This window comes from Lycium barbarum, chromosome 6 (genome assembly GCF_019175385.1).
Source record: "Lycium barbarum isolate Lr01 chromosome 6, ASM1917538v2, whole genome shotgun sequence".
NCBI lineage: Eukaryota > Viridiplantae > Streptophyta > Magnoliopsida > Solanales > Solanaceae > Lycium > Lycium barbarum.
The window spans coordinates 117,696,469-117,715,142 of NC_083342.1; the positions used below are offsets into that span (position 1 = coordinate 117,696,469).

An 18,674-nucleotide genomic window follows, 5' to 3' on the forward strand; every position below is an offset into this window, starting at 1 on the left:
CCTTTGATTTTTCTTGTGGATGAAATGTTGAGAGGGTTCTAGAGGGTTCTTAGAGAGAAGTGGTGTGGAAAATGAAATGAATTTATGAACTTGGGTCCTCTTTTTAATGGCTTGAAATCTGATCCTTCGGGCAACTCTACGCCCATTTTTACGGATTGTCAAACTGTTTGACGGACCGTCAAAATGGACCGTAAAATTGCCCAGCAAAATATGAGTTTCTGTGACCGTTTTACGCTGGTCTGGGTCCATTTTACGGACCGTAAAAATGTTTTACGGTTCGTCAAAAATTTCTACGGACCGTCAAATGGTCCGTAGAACTCTTCTGCTCAGACAGTCTGTCGTATAATGGCCATAACTTTTTATCCCGATATGATGTGAGGGCCCACGACCTATGGTTAGAAATCTCTTTCAATTATCTACAACTTTCATCCTGTGGTGTTTTTCCCAAATTCCAACTTTATAATAGCGGTTTGGCCCCTCCAAGTCAGATCATCCGAAAATGTTTCCTTAACTCGCCCTTTTTGGATGGCTTATGCCCATATTTGGCTTATGGGTCCTTCTTGACACTTACTTAACACTTCATTACCAATATAAGGGACATTATAACTCTTCTCCAAAATGTCATTAAGCCATCATTAATTCGATACTCAAAATTCTTTCCCGATACACAACATATACCTTGCTTTCCTTAACAACTTTCGTCTCCTACCTCCAATGTCTTTGAAATCTCATTTAGAATCATTAAATATTATTTCTTACTTATCAAAACATCATATGCATCATGCCCTTCGTCAGTCAATTCACTGTGCATGAACGGAAAATTTTCCGAGGTGTAACAGTTTTCATGGTTCACGCTTCCCCTTAAAACCTAAAATGTGAAATATCTTTTTGACCAAAGGTGAGAATATGCTCTTGTCCTCTCTTTTGGAAAGCAAAAAAAAAAGGAAATAAAGCTACTCTAAAAATAAGTTTCCTTTCTTGCCCTAATTAGTGTTTATCCCTACCCAAACCAAAATCTTGTTACTTTTCCCATTTCACATTTATAAAGAGAGGGAAAAAAAAGGTAGAATTTCTCAATACCAATTCTACGCCCCCGTTCGGCTATAAGAATTATTCACTTTATTTCAGAAATTTTTTTCACTTTTTTCCGGAATCAGCGTTTGGTCATGAGAATTCCGAATACAATTTGAAGTTGTATTCCGGAATACCAAAAACTCAAAAAACTTATTTTTCAAAATTTTTCATTTTTTTACAACTACATTTCATCAAAAACTACAATTTCAAAAACTATGACCAAACAACTCCAACTCTAAAATTTCAAAAAAAGTGATTTTTTTTTTTTTGATATCTATGAACAAACGGGTCTAATTGTCTTTGGACATTATAATTGGTTTTTGCTGTTTGCCAACAAGATTAATCTATATCCCTTAGGTTCTAATCTTTTATGTATGTTTATCTTAATGAATGATTGCACTTTAATAGTGTCCCTTTATCCGTAAATTATGGAATTGGTCCTCAATCCACTTATCTTTCTTCTTTAGTCCCTAAATTATACTTCCTCCCAAATTTATGTGAAACAGTAGGCAATTACTCGCTTATTCTCATTATGATCGCTATTATGGATTTCTTTAGCTGCTAATTTAGTTGGTGACGTGTCTTTCTTCAAGTAAAAGGCACTCCACATTTTAACTACTTATGGATAAGTCAACACAAGATTCGAGTTTTTCCCTAAATATTTTGGAAAACACGAACTAAATACAAGGAAAGTAAATGTTCGAAGTTATGTTGTTCTTTTAATAAATCTAACATAATCTGCCAGTAAGATCTACAACTATTTAATTGCATCTTGCAAAGTTGATGATCCAAGAATTTACCCTCTACAATTCATCGCTTCATATTTCACTTGAATTTTAGTACTACTCTAGAAATTGGTGTGCATATAATATATATTCTCCATTCATTCCCCCAATTCTCAATCACTCATTTCACATTTTTTGCTTACCAAAACGAAGATTAATACTAAATTTTTAGAGCTAAATTTGACTAAACAAACTCATTTCCGAATAATATTCAGACTATATAGCAACAATACGATAAGTTATGTTTTTTTTTTCCATATAAAAACGGGAAGATCACATGTGTTGAATTGAATTGTGAATCAATCAGTAAGAATTCACATAGAAGTGGATGCGTAATACTTTGTTGCTATATTGAAATAAAAATAAATAAACTATTCCATGTTTTCTTAATTTGGTTCGCGAAAACGAAATATATGACAAACATTGAAAAAAAAAAAGATTACGACATTATTACAAATAGTATTACAATTAAGACAAGAATCAACCAAAAAGGCATTAGAAATAATACACGTAGAATTAAGACAACAATCAGCCAAAAAAAGAATTGGAAATAATAGTAGAATTAAGACAACAATCGACCAAAGAAAAAACATTCTAAAATAGGCAAATAGAAAAATGTTACTCACGGTAATTCTATAGTCAACAATAGTGGCCTCTATTCCAAGATCCCAAAGCAGCTACCTCATAGCTAAGCTAACCTTCCACCCCACCAACACTATGGGGTCTCCAACCCTACAGTTTCTTGTTACCTCTGCCAGCTGCAACCCATATCCAAGCAAAATTACAAAAAACAGCCTTTTTCTGTTCTAACCAAACTTTAATTAAAATAAATAAAGATTATAGACTCTACTATTTTAATCCGATTAGGAAATTCATCTCCCTTTTTGGAAAGCGACCCCATTTGTTATTGAAAATTAAATCAAGATCTTAACATTCCAAACATAATCAAAATCACATTAAAAATATTACTCTTTTCATATAACAGTAATAAGATGTCTAGAGTAGGTGAATGAATACATCAAGATAATTTAACCACTAATTTCTTAATCTTTATAAATTTCCATAAATTACATAAGATTATAAATAGCCAATTGATTAATTAAATAGCCAGACATTTCCTTAACGGTAAGATCTAATAACTCAATTGATTGACTATCTGAACTTTCACATTATTGATAAGGATTCGAATCCCCCAATCCCTTCCTATTTTCCCTTCCCCTATCTCTTGGTGTAATTAAAAAAAAAAATACTTTTCCTTAACCGTCAACACATAAATGATATAGTTAGTATCAATTATATGTAATCATATGATATATATTATGCATTTTTACTGACTATTTTTAGAGCATGTTTGGATGGGCTTACATCTATAAGCTGTTTGCAGCTTATAAGCTAAAAAAAATAAGTTGGGTAGTCTAACTTATTTTGTTTGGCTGCTTTAGATAAGCTAAGTCAAATGGGTCTAATTATTTTTTTGAACTTATTTTAAACACAAAATGACTTTAAGCTGGCCAGCAAAACACTCAAAAAAGCTGAAAATTAGCTTATAAGCAACTTATAAGCCAATCCAAACGGGCTCTTAATTTATTAACTGATTAGATGAGCGGTTATTTATGTTTCTTAAATGGTTAGTTGTGATTTTCTTTTGGGATAGACTTGGCATTGAAACCAATAGCTTCAAAACTTTTCTTTTCTAAGAAAAAAAAATAGCTTCCAAACTTTTGAATATTGAAAAAAGAAAGACACAGCTAGTCATTTTTAAAGTACTCAACAAAGGCTTTTTGAGTGGAGAAGGAAAGTGAAGTAGCTCTAGTCACACTCTGTGTGTAAATTTCACTCTCATCTCATGGCACTTGTTCTCCGTCCATCTCCGTCGTCGTCACTTCTTTAACTCCATAGCCACTTTCTTTAACTCATAGCCACCAATATTTAGAGATGGGTTGCACGGCGTCAAAGCTAGATAACGAAGACACAGTCCGTCGGTGTAAAGACCGACGTCGTTTAATGAAAGAAGCCGTTTACGCTCGTCATCACTTAGCCTCAGCTCACTCTGATTACTGCCGTTCTCTTCGCATCACCGGCTCGGCTCTCTCTTCCTTCGCCGCCGGTGAACCTCTCTCCGTTTCCGATCACACCCCCGCCGTTCTCCTCCACACATCCTCCAACACCACAACCACCCCTCCACCACCGCCACGTATTCATATCCCAAAACCACCGCCACCGGCGTTTACTCCGATGACGTCATCACCGACGATAGCTTCTTCAAAGCTCCCTCATATACTCTCTGCTTCTTCTGTCTCCTCTCACAATCACCGTCAACAGCCTTTACAGCAGAAAAAACCCGTTAAACTGCCGCATATTTTATCTGGGTCAAGTTTGAATTCGTATAATGAGGATTATAACTATACGTATGATGCGAAGGCGAATTCGAACTATTCAGGTACTCCTTCACAGGCTTCATCTGTTTGGAACTGGGAAAATTTCTATCCTCCTTCTCCTCCTAGTTCTGAGTATTTTGAACGTATCAACAAGAAAAACAATTCGGAGGATGATGATAAGGCATCATCTTATTCACAATACTCTCAGCATCGTTATCATCATGAGCAATCAGTTCATGGGAAATCGAACAAGCAATTTGACTTTTTCGATACTGATAGTGTTAAAGATGAGATTTTGACAAATGGGTCTGTCAAGAATCAGAAAAATGTTGAGCACAACTGGGAAAGTGAAGCTGAGAGAGAAGAAGTACAGTGTAGTGAGTGGGAAGATCATGATCATGATCATTACAGTACCACATCTTCATCTGATGATGATGAAGAGGAGCAAAATGATGAGATAAGATCTGGATTTGGGCCAACCCCGTCGAATTTCGGGTCTACTGCTTCAGTCAAGAATGAGGAAGGTTCTAATATTAATATGAATACGAAGAGTTTTTCAGGGAAGAAATCTGATGATAAGATGTCGTCGGAGGATGGAGGGTCGTCTTCGATGAGTTGGGGGAATAATGGAAATGGGAAAGTGGAAATGGTATCTGATACAAGTATGGTGGTGAGGCACAAGGATTTAGCAGAGATTGTTGCTGCCATTAAGGAATACTTTGATAAAGCTGCTTCTGCTGGTGAGCAGGTTTCTGAGATGTTGGAGACAGGTCGAGCTCAGCTCAATCGCAGCTTTAAGCAGTTGAGGAGTGAGTTTTTTGAGGATTCTTGATTTATGTGGACTGCAAAATTTGATTTTTTTTGCTTTATATGTCTCTTTAGATCATAACATAGCAATTAGTGGGTATTGTAAGTTTTCTGGGATGCATATGTGAACTCACCTATGTGAGCTTCGCATATCTAGTTCCACGTTTGGATAAAGGAGTAGACTTGTGGTAGGTTGATAGTCATGGTAAAATTAATCAAATGTTTATGAACTAAGATAATGCATATTATTTGCTACAACTAGTTTGGGGGTTCAGATTTAGTTGATTGACACTGACTTATCTTCCCCTTGAGATGGTTGAGCAATTTTTTTATTTTTTATTTTTTGAAAATTTTGGGTTCCTTGTTTAGGAATTAATTATTGTTTTTTTTTTGTTTGTGCATTGCAGAAACTGTCTATCATTCAAGTGGAGTATTTAGTACCATAAGCTCCACCTGGTCTTCAAAACCTCCATTGGCAGTCAAGTATCGTTTTGAACCTAGTTCTATTGATGAAGGTGGTCAAAAGAGTCTTTGTTCCACCTTGGAGCGACTCTTGGCATGGGAAAAGAAACTATATCAGGAAGTAAAGGTGCTTTTCTCAATTCCAATGGCTCTTAGTCTTCATTGAAATCCTACTTACTTTCTTGTGTTTTATACCAGTTGGTCTGTTGCAATCATCATCTCAGTCGGTTTACTGGTTTTCTTTAAAGATAAAAAGCTGTAGTTAAATCCACTCTGATTCAGTCAAGAATGGGGTAAACTATACTCAATTATTGTGATGGGATGGGATATTGATATTTTAGTAGAGTGACAGAATGCGGGGTTTTCGGTTGGTATCCCATAAATATTTTAGTCTTGCTCTTGCAGTCGTAAGTTCATCATGTGTTTATTTTATTTTATTTTTTTGGTTATTGCGATGACATTGAGTTCAAACTATTCTGGAAAAAATCAGAAGAAAAGTTGGCCAACATGAGCGACTACTTCCTTGCATGATGCTTTAGCCCTACACATTTGCTTAATCTGAGTACTGTAAATGTAGGCCAGGGAAGGAGTTAAAATTGAGCATGAAAAGAAGTTGGCAACATTACAGAGTCAGGAAGGTAGAGGTGATGACGAAGCCAAGTTGGACAAAACCAAGGCCTCAATAAATAGGTTGCAGTCACTGATGGTGGTCACATCGCAGGCTGTTTCCACTACGTCCTCTGCCATTATTGGTCTAAGAGACTCCGACCTTGTCCCACAGCTTGTTGAACTTTGTCATGCGTAAGTCCTTGTGTTTGGTGCTTACTTGATTTGGAATTTGTTGACAACCAATTTTATTCAGATTATTTTGCTGCCGGACACATGCATGGATTATGGGTTGAATTGGCACATGGTTAGTACTTATGTTGCAATACTGTTTAGAGGAAACGTGAACTTATTGGAGCCAACTTTCTAATCTTATGAGGTTGAAGAAGTCTGGCTACATCCTTTCTGGAATTTCTTGCTTTCTGGAGTCACTTCCAGAACCTAAATTACCAAGTAATTATGTGCCGTCTCAAGACTTACTTACAATTGAATTGAATACGTTGAACATTTCCTACCTAAAATTGGTCTCACCTAAAGTCATGCTCTCACATGTAAAATGTGTTGGTATTAATATTTGTCTGTTCCAGTGGGTAGTTGAAAATTTAAGGATCTTTAAATGTGCGCCTTCTGTCTTCCTGACCATGAAAGCATGTCCAAGGAGCATCTTTCTAGAGTCTGACAGCCTCTCCAGGACAGGTTGTGGCCACGATGGAACCACTGTTTTTGGAAAATTGGAATATCTCCTGTGCTTTGACGTGTGGAATTGATGGCTAAACATAATGGTGCTTCTTAGGCCGGTCAGTATTGTTACCTTGATAAGCTTAATCTGGATAAGAAAAAAGGCAGTGTTCTCCATTGTAATTATAACTGGGCCAGGTCAAGTAATTACAGCGCTAACCTAAAATGTTACCGGCTAGGATTTGAGTGCTAAAGATTGTATCACATCTTCTATGACCGCTGGAATTTTGGCAATGACTGATGATTGATGTGAAGATTTGCGCTCTTCTACTCGGAAGATAGTTCTAAAGTGGACTGTCTGTATTTTATGTTTTGAATTTGAATGCCGGCTGATGATATTGTATTTACTGTTTTCTAAGTTTTTCCCCTGACTAGTCCTCAACTGATATTGGTATAAACTGATGCAGATTCATGTACATGTGGAAATACATGAACCAGTTTCATGAAGTTCAGAATGACATTGTGCAGCAGGTGCGCGGCCTCATCAATAGAGCAACTAATGGTCAATCGACATCCGACCTACACCGGCAGGCAACACTTGACCTTGAGTCTGCTGTATCTGCATGGCACTCGAGTTTTTGTCGCCTGATAAAATTTCAAAGGGACTTTATCCGCTCTCTTCATGGTTGGTTCAAGCTCACCCTTGTATCTGTCCATGGTGAGCCAACTAATGGCAACAGGGACTTTTCAGATTCATTTATGTTTTGCGATAAATGGAAGCTAGCGCTTGACCGTATTCCTGACACTGTCGCATCAGAAGCTATCAAAAGCTTCATAAATGTTGTCCATTCGATATATGTGAAACAAACGGAGGAGCTGAAGATAAAAAAGCGGACTGAATCTGCATCGAAGGAGCTTGAGAAAAAGGCTTCGAGTGTTAGGAGCATTGAAAGGAAGTATTACAACTCTTATTCCATGGTTGGCATTGGACTACCTGAGATGGGACCTGATAATGGTAATGTCTTGGATACACGAGACCCTCTGGCTGAGAAAAAGGCTGAGCTTGCAGCTAGCCAACGGCGCGTAGAAGATGAGATGGTGAAGCACTCTAGAGCAGTGGAGGTAACCAGAGCGATGACTCTGAACAACATTCAGACGGGGTTGCCGGGTGTTTTCCAGGCTATGACCAGCTTTTCTTCCTTGATGAAAGTGGACCTTGAGGCTGTATGCACCAGTTCTTATTCTATTAAGTAGGAAACAACTTACAGATAAACTTAATACTATTACTTATTTTCTTTTTTGGCTATTTTTTCATCGGTTCTGGGCAAGGAGATGAAAGAGAAAGGGTTGGCAGTTTTGGTTATAGGCTCCTTTCAGCTAGTTGGCTTTTTCCCCTGATAGTTTGCTATATGTTGTAGATATGTGGAATTTTGCAATTTTGTTTATCTAGTGGTGGGAAGAGGAATATTTTCTGTATAGCAAATTATTTGCAATATTGCATTGAAGTCAACAATTTCAGCAGATGAATAAATGTATTCTCTTCTGTTAAGTGGAAAAATGTTCTTCAACGAAGCTATTCATATTGTTTTGTAATATGTATATTTCATGACCTAATATTGAGAGCATTACACAGGGCTAGTTACTCATAGTTTTATGTGACCATTGTAGTTCAAATTTGAGTTCTGGTTGAAGACTCTGCTGGTGAAACAGTAGTGCAAGTGAATAATGGACCATAAATCTGAGGGATATTCAATGAGTTCACCGAAAGCTTAGATGATAGCTCTATTTACACCTTGTGGGGTTCTTTTTTGACACTTGAGGAGTAAAGACAAGAAAGGCTTGAGCTTTCTTGATTTGGGTCCCCATGAAATCTTTCATATTTCTACTGTGAAATAATAGACTTTTGTTCTTTCTCCTCTTTAGTCATTATTAGGCTGTAAGAAGATACACCCTTTTGGATCTTTTGGTTCTGTTCTACCTTAGGATACAAATGTATAACTGGAACAATGAGTATATAATGCAGAAAATCGTCCACCACTGTCTTGGCATGTGCATGTAGGTAAAGCAATGACTAAGATTCAGATATATATATATTTCTAACATATGATGACAAAAACTGACAGGAGGAAGCAGCTAGCTACTTTTCAGTTACACCTTCCACTGTTACTGGGGGATGGGGTAATGGAGGGAAAGAGACAAGGTGAAAGTGGTTGAATTGTTAATAGTAGTTTTTTTTTTTTTTGGCTTTAAGCATCCGTTATCCGAAAATACTGACTCGATTAGTTCAGATTTGTGTACAACCTAACAAATATTTGTGTATTTCACTACAGAAATACTTCTTGGTGGTGAATTGTTATTAGTATTAAAATGCAAGTATATGTAAGATATGATGAGGTTGTCAGATAGGCATATGATTTTTTTGGGTGTCGCGCCCTTGAAGTCCGCCTGCTAATTTGGTAATCCAAACAAAAGTGTAACGTCAACGTGGTGAATTGTTTGTTCATAAATTTGTCATAAATCTTGTTCAATCTTGAATTGCCTCCGCTCTCTGATGTCTTTTTTTTTTAATGTATTTTTACTTCATTCAATAATGGGTTCTATTATTTTCTCATATTTTCCTGAGATATTCTTGGATCTGGTGCCTATCTCTGATGCTCATAGTCATTGCTTAGCATACTGAACTGAAGCTCCCACGGACACAGGTAGCAGTTTACAGAAACCAATGAACCCAAATCAAATAAAGAATGAGATACTTTTTCGTTTCAATTTATGTGGTATCGTTTGACTGGACTGATAAATGAAGAAAGAAAAAAGACTTTTGAAATTTGTAATTTTAAACAGGTCTTGAACATTTATGTGACTAAAAATCATCTAAAATAAAAAAAATTAACTTTAAATTGTTTGTAAATATAAAATGATGACTTTTTTCTTGAACAAACTAAAAAAAAGGAGTCACGTCAATTGGGACTGAGGAAGTAACATACTGTTTGGTCAACAAAATTTCTTTGGGAGAAAGAAAAGAAATTACTTGATGAGTTACTGTAGTGATCACCATTCACCAATAAAAGTATAGGGTTCCTACTGGTGAAGTGGGGTTGGTTTTTTCATCTTTTTCGATTTCACTATCAAACCTTTTGATTGCTGTATTTCTTTCAAGTAAAGAGTAATAAATAGTATTTCCCTCCGTCTCAATTCATGCAGAACACTTTTTCTTTTAATTTATCCAAAAAGGAATGTTATCTTTGTATATATATATTTAATCTTAAAATTTTCATTTTATTGTTAAAGAGATAATTTGTAGTCATAAAAACATTTAAAATTTATTTTTAGATCATAGGTTTTAGAAACCGTCCCTTGCTTCGTATAAACAAATGGTACCACATAAATTAAAACGCGGAGCGCAATATGTTAGACAAGAGCTTGTTCCAAGTGGAGTTGGGGGCCCAAGGTAAAGTTGGAGTTGAGTTGGGAGAGAAGGGGACCAAATGATAATGAATGGAGAAATGGACCAAATAAAAGCAAATACTATGACCGTGGGGCTCAAAGCCAATACTCGATGGAAGGAAATAGTTTACTTTTTCTTCTCCTTTCTTTTTTCTTTTCTTTTAATATTTTGGTTAAATTTTGTTCTTGAATATAGGATTCTTCAAGAACTGAAGGAGAAAAGAAGGATGTGTGATATAACAACACATTAGAAGGACTTGGTAGGAAATACATTATATGTGCGAAGTATTACAGATGGCATTAAACCACAAGGCTTGGGATTGTTAACAAACAAATTGTCTTTTGAACATTACCGTTGGATTTATACTCATTCTACTGATAAAAACAAGAAGAAAAAAGGAAAAATGAAACAAGCAAATGTAGGAGGATTGAGTAAATAACTCATTGGTAGATTTCCAACACTAAAGCCTAGGTGCATGGTTTAGTATATGAGTTAAAATTTTGTACATACAACATCATGTTATTTGCAATAAAAGGTAATTGTTAATAACAAGCATGATGTAGCTTTTAAAAATCCTTGCGAATTTCAAATTAATTGCAAAACTTGCCTTGTCACAAAATTTTGACTGAACAATGGGATTTTTTATCAAATCCAGACCAATCACTGAAATTATGACTACAAAAATCATCACATAGTCCCGACGGTCGCCATAGTCAAAGAATTTTACCTCTGTTTTTACTTCAAAATTGGTTCAAATCAACTCCAATTGAATTCAAATTTAATATACAATCTTCTAATACCACAATTTTCAATGGTTAGATTTAACCTAAAGCTTCGAAAATCAATAGTTTGACTTGTCTTCTTCAAACGTTTTTTTCAACTTCAACAAAATCCAACAATGATGTTCTCAATTTTCCCAAATTAACTAATCCAAATCATTAAGGATAGATAATATAAACTCAATGGAACAACACCTACTCAATTTGAACAATAAATAAGTAATAGTTTGCAATTTTTTACATACATTGATAGAGAAGTTCGGGAACCAGGAAGGATGAGAATAAGTAAAGTAGGAGGGAGGGGGAAGAAAGAAGATAAATTCTAGCAAAATTTTAGTTATAAAAAAATTAAACACTGGTCCTTAAGGAGGTTCTCCTATGAATTTTTTTGGGGAAAAGAAAATGAAGAAATTGCACGGTATGTTCTTCAAATGGGTTGGTCTTTAATTTTTTCCCTTCAAAATCGAATTTATGCCTAATGATGTATAACTTGTGAAATATTATGATGCGAAACTATAAACTTATGCTCCGCCAAAAAGTTGTTTGTTACGAGGGATAAAAGTTAAAGACCAACACAAAATAGTGACAAAAGCGCAAATGACCCCAAGAACATATACTTTGTTATTTCGTTGTGTCGAAGGAAGTCCACTCGAAGCCCAACAAATTTTTCCTTTTGGGCGGCCCGTTTTAATTCACAATCAGGCCCAACGTTGATTGGAAAACGCTGTTGGCCTGCTGCTCAGTACTTCGTGTTCTTTCTTTTTCTTTTTCTTCTTTGTCTCTTTATTATTTCTTACCTTACTCCAAGCCAAAAATTGAAGTCTCAACTGAGTGGATAATAATTAATAAAGTGAAAGTGTAAAATGTTATAAAAATTCGTATTTTAAAAAAAATCAAAAATTGTATTCTCCTTCTGACTCTATTATTGCAGTCAAACAAACTAAAGTCACGTTTGTTTCCACTAACTAAAGTACATTGCTGTTTTATCCTTTTATAACCGCTTAATGATTCTCAATCGATATGGTTCATTCAAATCTTTAATGAAATCATAATGTTATAGAAATATTGTCCATTCAAAGATTCATAAAGAGATGACCATTAATCACCACTTTGTCCACTCCACACTGTAGATCTACCACCGCAGAAATGACCATTAACCATTTAGCACAAACACGGGACGAAATTGGAAAATTAGCTATTCATTTATAGTTTTATAGATCATCCAAAAATATATTCTGGAAGAAAAAAGAAAGATTCAAGTAGCAATTGAAAGTTGATATTCATTTTATGTAGAACAAATACAACCGAAAAAGACTGCTTATTTCAAATATCTTAATCTTAAAATATTACTTACGATATAAAATTTAAAAACAAACAAACGGCCCCTAAACTTGATCAAGGCACACCAGTAACAACACGATGTGATTGGGCCACTTAACATATTTCCAAATCGCAAAGAATTTGTTTGGGTTCCACTTGTGCATTACATTGGATCCATAACACTAGCTCATTATTGTCACACATGCTCTCCATCGATACAATCCGGGCTTCTCTTGACAATTTCATTGTTTGCGGGGAAAAAAAAAATCCTTCATGAATCATTTTTCTGAACGTGAAAAATGTTTTCTCCAAGAAATATAATTTCTACCGAGAGGAAAAATTGAACTTTTTTCCCATCCCTCATAGGCAACCGAAATTCATCTTTTTCATTGAGTTATCCTCCTTTATAAAGTATTTTAACTTAAATATTACTACTTGCTTCAACCAACTTTTGTTGTCAATCCTTTGATAATATGTATCACTAGAACACTATACGCATATCGCACCCTCCATTATATATTCGATTATCATATGTCATGTAGCTTTTTATCCAATGAAACACTGAAAAATAATCCACAAAATGGATTCCCAAGGTAAAACATTTCCCACTGCACATGCTTTCTATAGTCTTAAGCTAGCTCCCGAGACATGGCAGACATGGAAATCACAAGGCTTTCTGTCTCTTACATCATGTAGTATAACACTAATTTTGGTATGAGTTAGAGCTTAAATGGAAAAATATGATCGGTGAGAATTCATATATCAAACCCTAAGATTGAAACGTAGTTGTTGTATTCAACTATAAAGAAAGAAGGTAGCCAGTATAGTTGTCTTTGTGTGACTCACAGGCCACAGATTCAAGCTGTGTAACCTGATGCATGTGTCAAGATAGGTTGGCTATATTGTAGCCCTTCCCTAGACCTTGCGTGAACATGGATGCTTCAAGCATCGGGCTGCCTTTTTATTCAAGGGTAAGGAAAACTAAAGTAAACTGGTTTATGATGTGAGAAATCTCAATCAAAATAGTGCAAGCTACTCGAATCATTTCAGCTTCTCACACTTCATTGTGAAAAACTTTGAGAGAACCCGATTTGGCCAGTGATTTTTCACAACTACAAGTTTAGTGAAGACCAAGATCTTCTGTATTGCAGTTCAGTTGAACAAATAACTAGAAGAAAGCAGTGCTGAAGGATCAACTAATGGCACTGATACAATTCTAGACAAGAATCCTATATCCTAAAACTAAAAGAACTCAAAGTCAAGATATTTACCCCCAGACTTTGCATCTGTCCCTACCATTCTTTTACTGGTATTGCCAACCCCAACAGGATTCACTTGCCCATACTTCGCAGGGGACTCCGGCTCCATGGGTCTTGGCACTTCGGGTGGTGTACTGCAACGTATCAGAGCCCAATTAACACCTTCAAAGAAAGGATGCTGCTTGATCTCAGTAGCTCCTCGTTTCACCCCAAGCCGGTTTTGAGGCTCTTTAACAAGCAAGCCGCGTATCAGATCGCGGCTGGCATAACTGGTTGGAGGGGAATCTGGAAATCTAAGCTGTTGGCCGACTACATTGAAAAGAGTTGCCCTGTTTCCTGATCCCTTGAAGGGGGTCTTTCCATATAGTAGTTCATGCAGGAAAATACCAAATGTCCACCAATCAACCGCACTGCCATGGCCTTCTCCCTTGATAATCTCGGGAGCCAAATATTCATGAGTCCCAACAAATGACATTGACCGAGCTGAAGTAGGTTCCGCAACTAGCTCAGGCATTGTATTACCTGGAAACCCAGAATCAGATCGAGGCTTAGGTGATTTTTTCTTGCTCTTTTGAGGAAATAAACGGGGAAGGAAGCATGCTGGTTGCATGCATACAGTTGTGGGCTCAATACAGGCTGGCTGCACACAGAATGCAGCTCCTCGTTTAGAAGGATCATCAGATGAGGTCCTTATGAGCGTGGGTGAAACTGCACATCTCAGGGATAAGTCAAAATCTGAAAGCATAATGTGGCCATCGTCACGCACAAGAACATTTTCAGGTTTTAAGTCCCTGTACACTACACCAAGCATGTGTAAATATTCAAGTGCCAATAGAACTTCTGCTGCATAAAACCTGTGACAGAAACCTGGGGTTAGTTAAAGTTTGACTAAAGAACTCAAAAGTTTAAACATACATGCAAGGGTATAGATTCTGAAGTCTCCCAAAACGAAGAAATGTCGAATAAAGCTTGCATCAAAGCCCTTTAATAATATTAATCAACCGGACCTTAATAACTGTTTTTTCTGCTACATTATAGTTTTTAGACCATGATAATACAGTAATGTCATTGAGGTGTTGAAGTTATAACTTGAATTGCATGAACAGACCTAAGATTCATTCAAATAAAATCAACTCTTAAATTTTAGGGAAATCAGAATATAGTTTATGAACTAGATGAGAAAGATTATATTGGAACATACCCTAGTCGAGTTCTTTAGTGCCAAGCTAGGAACTAGAGCTCTATGATCCTAACACCAGGGAACTCGATTAGTCTCTTATTTTAGGGAGACCAAAATGGAGTCTATTCAGCTTTTGAATACAAATCTCAAGTAGCATGAACTAGGTGATACTGATTAAGGATATAATCTAATGACACATGCTTTGATGTCAAGCTAGGCAAGCTCTAAGATTCTCATACCAGATTCAAAGAAAAACCAAGCATGCTTTCAATACAAATCTCAAGTAGCATGAACTAGGTGATACTGATTAAGGATATAATCTAATGCACATGCTTTGATGTCAAGCTAGGCAAGCTCTAAGATTCTCACACCAGATTCAAAGAAAAACCAAGCAGGGACACACAGGGACAGAATTTATACCTAGAACAGAAAAGACAGAACAAACTGGGCTCTTTGCAAGCTTAAATCACTGCTTCGACATAATTTTTCATTCTTAAGAAAACATAGTTCAAGGATTTTATCAGATATTCAGCATTCTCTATTTGCCAGTAAGAGAAAATGGGCAACAATCTTTTCTTTTTTTTTTTTGGATAAGTGAAAATGGGTGACATTCATTGTGGCAAAATCATCTCCTTCCACCAATACACCCTCTCTCCCCCAACACCAACCCATTAAAGAACAACAGGAAAGGGAAAAGAAAGAGTCCTTTTTTAGCCAGTAAAGATGCATTTAGTGGCAGATAAAGAATTTCACTTGGGGAAGAGAGTTAATACCATGTGAGGATTAAAGAATGTTAAAGTGACCAGAGGTTTATTATGCTTACATTAGGATTACATGAAAAAGCCTTTTATAAGGGAAGGAATATCTACATGTTGCATATTCTAGATAAGGATAACAATTCAATACCTTGCAGCATATTCTGAAAAATGCTTCCCAGGTTGTCGCTGTCGTAGAGTATGCAGATCTCCTCCAGGACAATATTCCATGACCAAACATGAGAAGCGGTCGGTCTCAAAATGAGTGTACAATGTTGGCAAGAATGGATGGTCCAATAACTGCAGGATTTCTCTTTCTGTCTGAGCACGGGTCAATTTCTTCCTGCTTGCAAGCGATGCCTTATCCATCACTTTCATTGCAAAATAGCAGCGAGTCCCGCTAAGCTCAGAAAGATAAACACTTCCAATGTCTCCACAACCAAGTCTTTTGAGTAACCTAAAGTGGCTCATGCCTAATATACCATCACGGGCCCGAATCGCGAGAATAGCCTTCCATCTAGGATCATTTCCTTTGTGAGGCTTATTGGCACTGCCAGTCATGTTACTCCAATTACTATCATCACTAAGTCCACTACTGTCACTTGCTCTGCTAAGGCTAGTTTTACCACTTTCGAGTGAATCCCCTCGAATGCTCCCTTTTGTGCTCTCATAGTTTCTGTCCACACTAAGCATGCCATCGCTCATGAGCCCATCACTCCTATACGTGCTTGTGCAACTGTTGACAATACTCATATCTCTCACAACACTAGTACTATCAATGCTACTAAGTGGACTTGGAGGCAGCGATGCATCCCAAATACATTCCTTCTCTTCGGAATCAGGAGGCAGACTTGTTTCTGTGTTTTGAGAAGGACGAGGAACTGTAAATGGAGAGGAGATTACACCTAGATCATTTGGCTCCTCAACCAAGCTCTCTGCAGGTGAAAGAAGAGACGGGCTTGGTTTCACATTAGGAACCCGGATTGAAAGATCGTCTAAGAAAGGACCCTTCAAAGACATGTTTTTCACAAGGCATTTCCCATCTGCTTTGTTCTGACCAATCGGTACATACACTGGTCTCATTAGGTCTGTATCAACAGGTTCTGGAGGATGACTCGCCCCATGAAATGAAGTAGAGCCACTATCTTCAAGTGAATCATCGCTACGCTTGATTGTACCAGCATCGACCATGAGTTCCGCTTCCTCCTGATACGAGGTCTTTCCTTTCCATGTTTGTACTGGAACAGCCAAGCTGAAATCTCGAAAACCCTGCACGTTGCATTTAATATCGACCTCCTTCTTGGAAGTTGAGAAATTATGTGTCACCTTAGCCTCTATAGGGAACTGCCTTGGTTGTTGTCTAACTTCAGGTATCCTTTCCATCTTGGATTACAATGTATCATCACAAGTACATCACTCTGCAAAAGTGCAAAAATCAGTACCACTTCATCCATAAATTACTACACCATTAATCAGATCTACTAAGACCATTTTAATGACAAGTGTGCTAGCACATAAAAGAAACTACATCTCATTAAACAGTCACACCAGGTTGAACACGGAAACATACCAGAGGTGATTTTCACTAAAAGGGCCTCATTAGTCATTACTCATTACAAAATCTTCAAATTTCAGAGTATCAAGCTCTCTCAGTTGCACTATGTGATGTGGTAAGTCTTTATTAAGAGACATGCATGCTGCGTTACAGAAACACCCAATTAGGCAAATATTATTTATACAATCACCTCAATATTCCATAATTTTCACTAGTTCCATTAATTACAGAGTGAAATAACCCTCAAGAAGCTCTAATAGAAAAACTTAAATCCCTAAGTGAGTGACAATCAACCTCTAAGAAAACCATAGCCCCTACCCAACCACCCAATATGTACAATACTGCTAAGTGAGTGACAATGTTGTGATACATAAGCACTCTTCTTTTTTGTAAACACTCACCGACATAAAAATATACTGAACAAAGCAAGAATATGCCACATAAAATGGAGAGAGAAGAGAAGAACCATGAGCAGATCTAGCTTCTGCTTGGTTATATTTGGGAGAAATGTGCATACATAATAAACGTGGCCACTCTAAACCCCACTAACTCTAAATTGCTGGGAAAATTTTAACTACACGAAATGCTAAGAATGGCAGAAAGAAACACAAAAATGACTCAGAACAACAAACAAATCAAGAAAGCAGAAAATTACCAGCTCAGTAAGAGATCTGTAAATATTCTCAAATGGGTCTTCTCTGTTTCCTTTCCCAACTCCTTGGAATGCCAAAAAAAAATAAAAAGCTATATTAAGCTAGAGCTCAAACTATACTTCTTTTCTTCTCTTCTTTCTTTCTTTCTCTGTGTGTGTGTGTGTTACTCTCTCACGCATTTGATTTAAGGGTGTACGAGAAATGGAAAATATGATATATTATTAGCTAAATGTTGAAGCTATGGCTCTACAACTGAACAGACAAACGATTAGTGATCGAGGAGGATTATGGTGATTTTGCCTTTAGCTTTTTTTAAGCTAGCTAGTGTTGTTGTTGTTGTTGTATTTGTGAAGGCTTTAGTCATGTGTTCACTGTCATATGAAAACTGCTGATGATACACACAAAAGTGAAAGTGTCATTCTGTGTTTTATTTTTGTTTTTTTAGGTTGTGTTTTTTCTTATTTTAAAGAAGAAAAATGAGGGAAAGAATGTAGGCTGTGAATCTTGTAAAGGTGAATTTGGGTTAGGAAAAATATGAAAAAAGAAATGATATTTCCACACTTAAGTACTCTCTCTCCAGCCCCCTTTGTGTTTCTTAATTTAATCACCTCCATAGTTAGTAAAAAAAAGTAACCATAAAGGCGGAGTGGTATCTATTTTTTCAATTCTTAACTAATGGTTTTGACATGAAATTATATATTTTTAAAGTGGGATCGTGAGAATCCAATTAGTTAAGCTTCAAAATAAATAACGGACATTAAATGCTAAAAAATGAGAAAGTTAGTAGTAGTAGTACCAATTAGTAAGTGTTCATTTATTATGGTATCTGGATTATTCGTATAATAGTAGTTATGAGAATCTGTTCAAATTTCATAGGTCGTTCTCAATAAAAAAAACTCTCACCTTCCTTCCATTTGTGAAGTTGAGACGGGATAAAA

General features: G+C 36.5%; 2 protein-coding genes across 3 annotated transcripts; one reads left to right on the forward strand and one right to left on the reverse strand.

Moving 5' to 3' along the window:
• Positions 1–3,540: 3,540 nt before the first annotated feature.
• LOC132645795 (nitrate regulatory gene2 protein-like) lies at positions 3,541–8,348 on the forward strand. Its single transcript, XM_060362995.1, has 4 exons — positions 3,541–5,046; positions 5,452–5,633; positions 6,084–6,307; positions 7,258–8,348. Exons 1-4 carry the CDS (start codon positions 3,795–3,797, stop codon positions 8,042–8,044), a joined length of 2,445 nt encoding a protein of 814 aa, XP_060218978.1. The 5' UTR covers positions 3,541–3,794; the 3' UTR covers positions 8,045–8,348.
• Positions 8,349–13,357: 5,009 nt separating this feature from the next.
• Positions 13,358–18,272, reverse strand: LOC132645796 (serine/threonine-protein kinase D6PK). Of its 2 annotated transcripts, XM_060362997.1 has the most exons (4): positions 17,739–18,272; positions 17,099–17,225; positions 15,680–16,946; positions 13,358–14,447 (listed from the first exon to the last, which is right to left on the reverse strand). In XM_060362997.1, exons 3-4 carry the CDS (start codon positions 16,909–16,911, stop codon positions 13,577–13,579), a joined length of 2,103 nt encoding a protein of 700 aa, XP_060218980.1. In that variant the 5' UTR covers positions 16,912–16,946; positions 17,099–17,225; positions 17,739–18,272; the 3' UTR covers positions 13,358–13,576. The 2 variants fall into 2 exon arrangements, with proteins under 2 accessions (XP_060218980.1, XP_060218979.1); XM_060362996.1 differs by lacking the exon at positions 17,099–17,225.
• Positions 18,273–18,674: the final 402 nt, after the last annotated feature.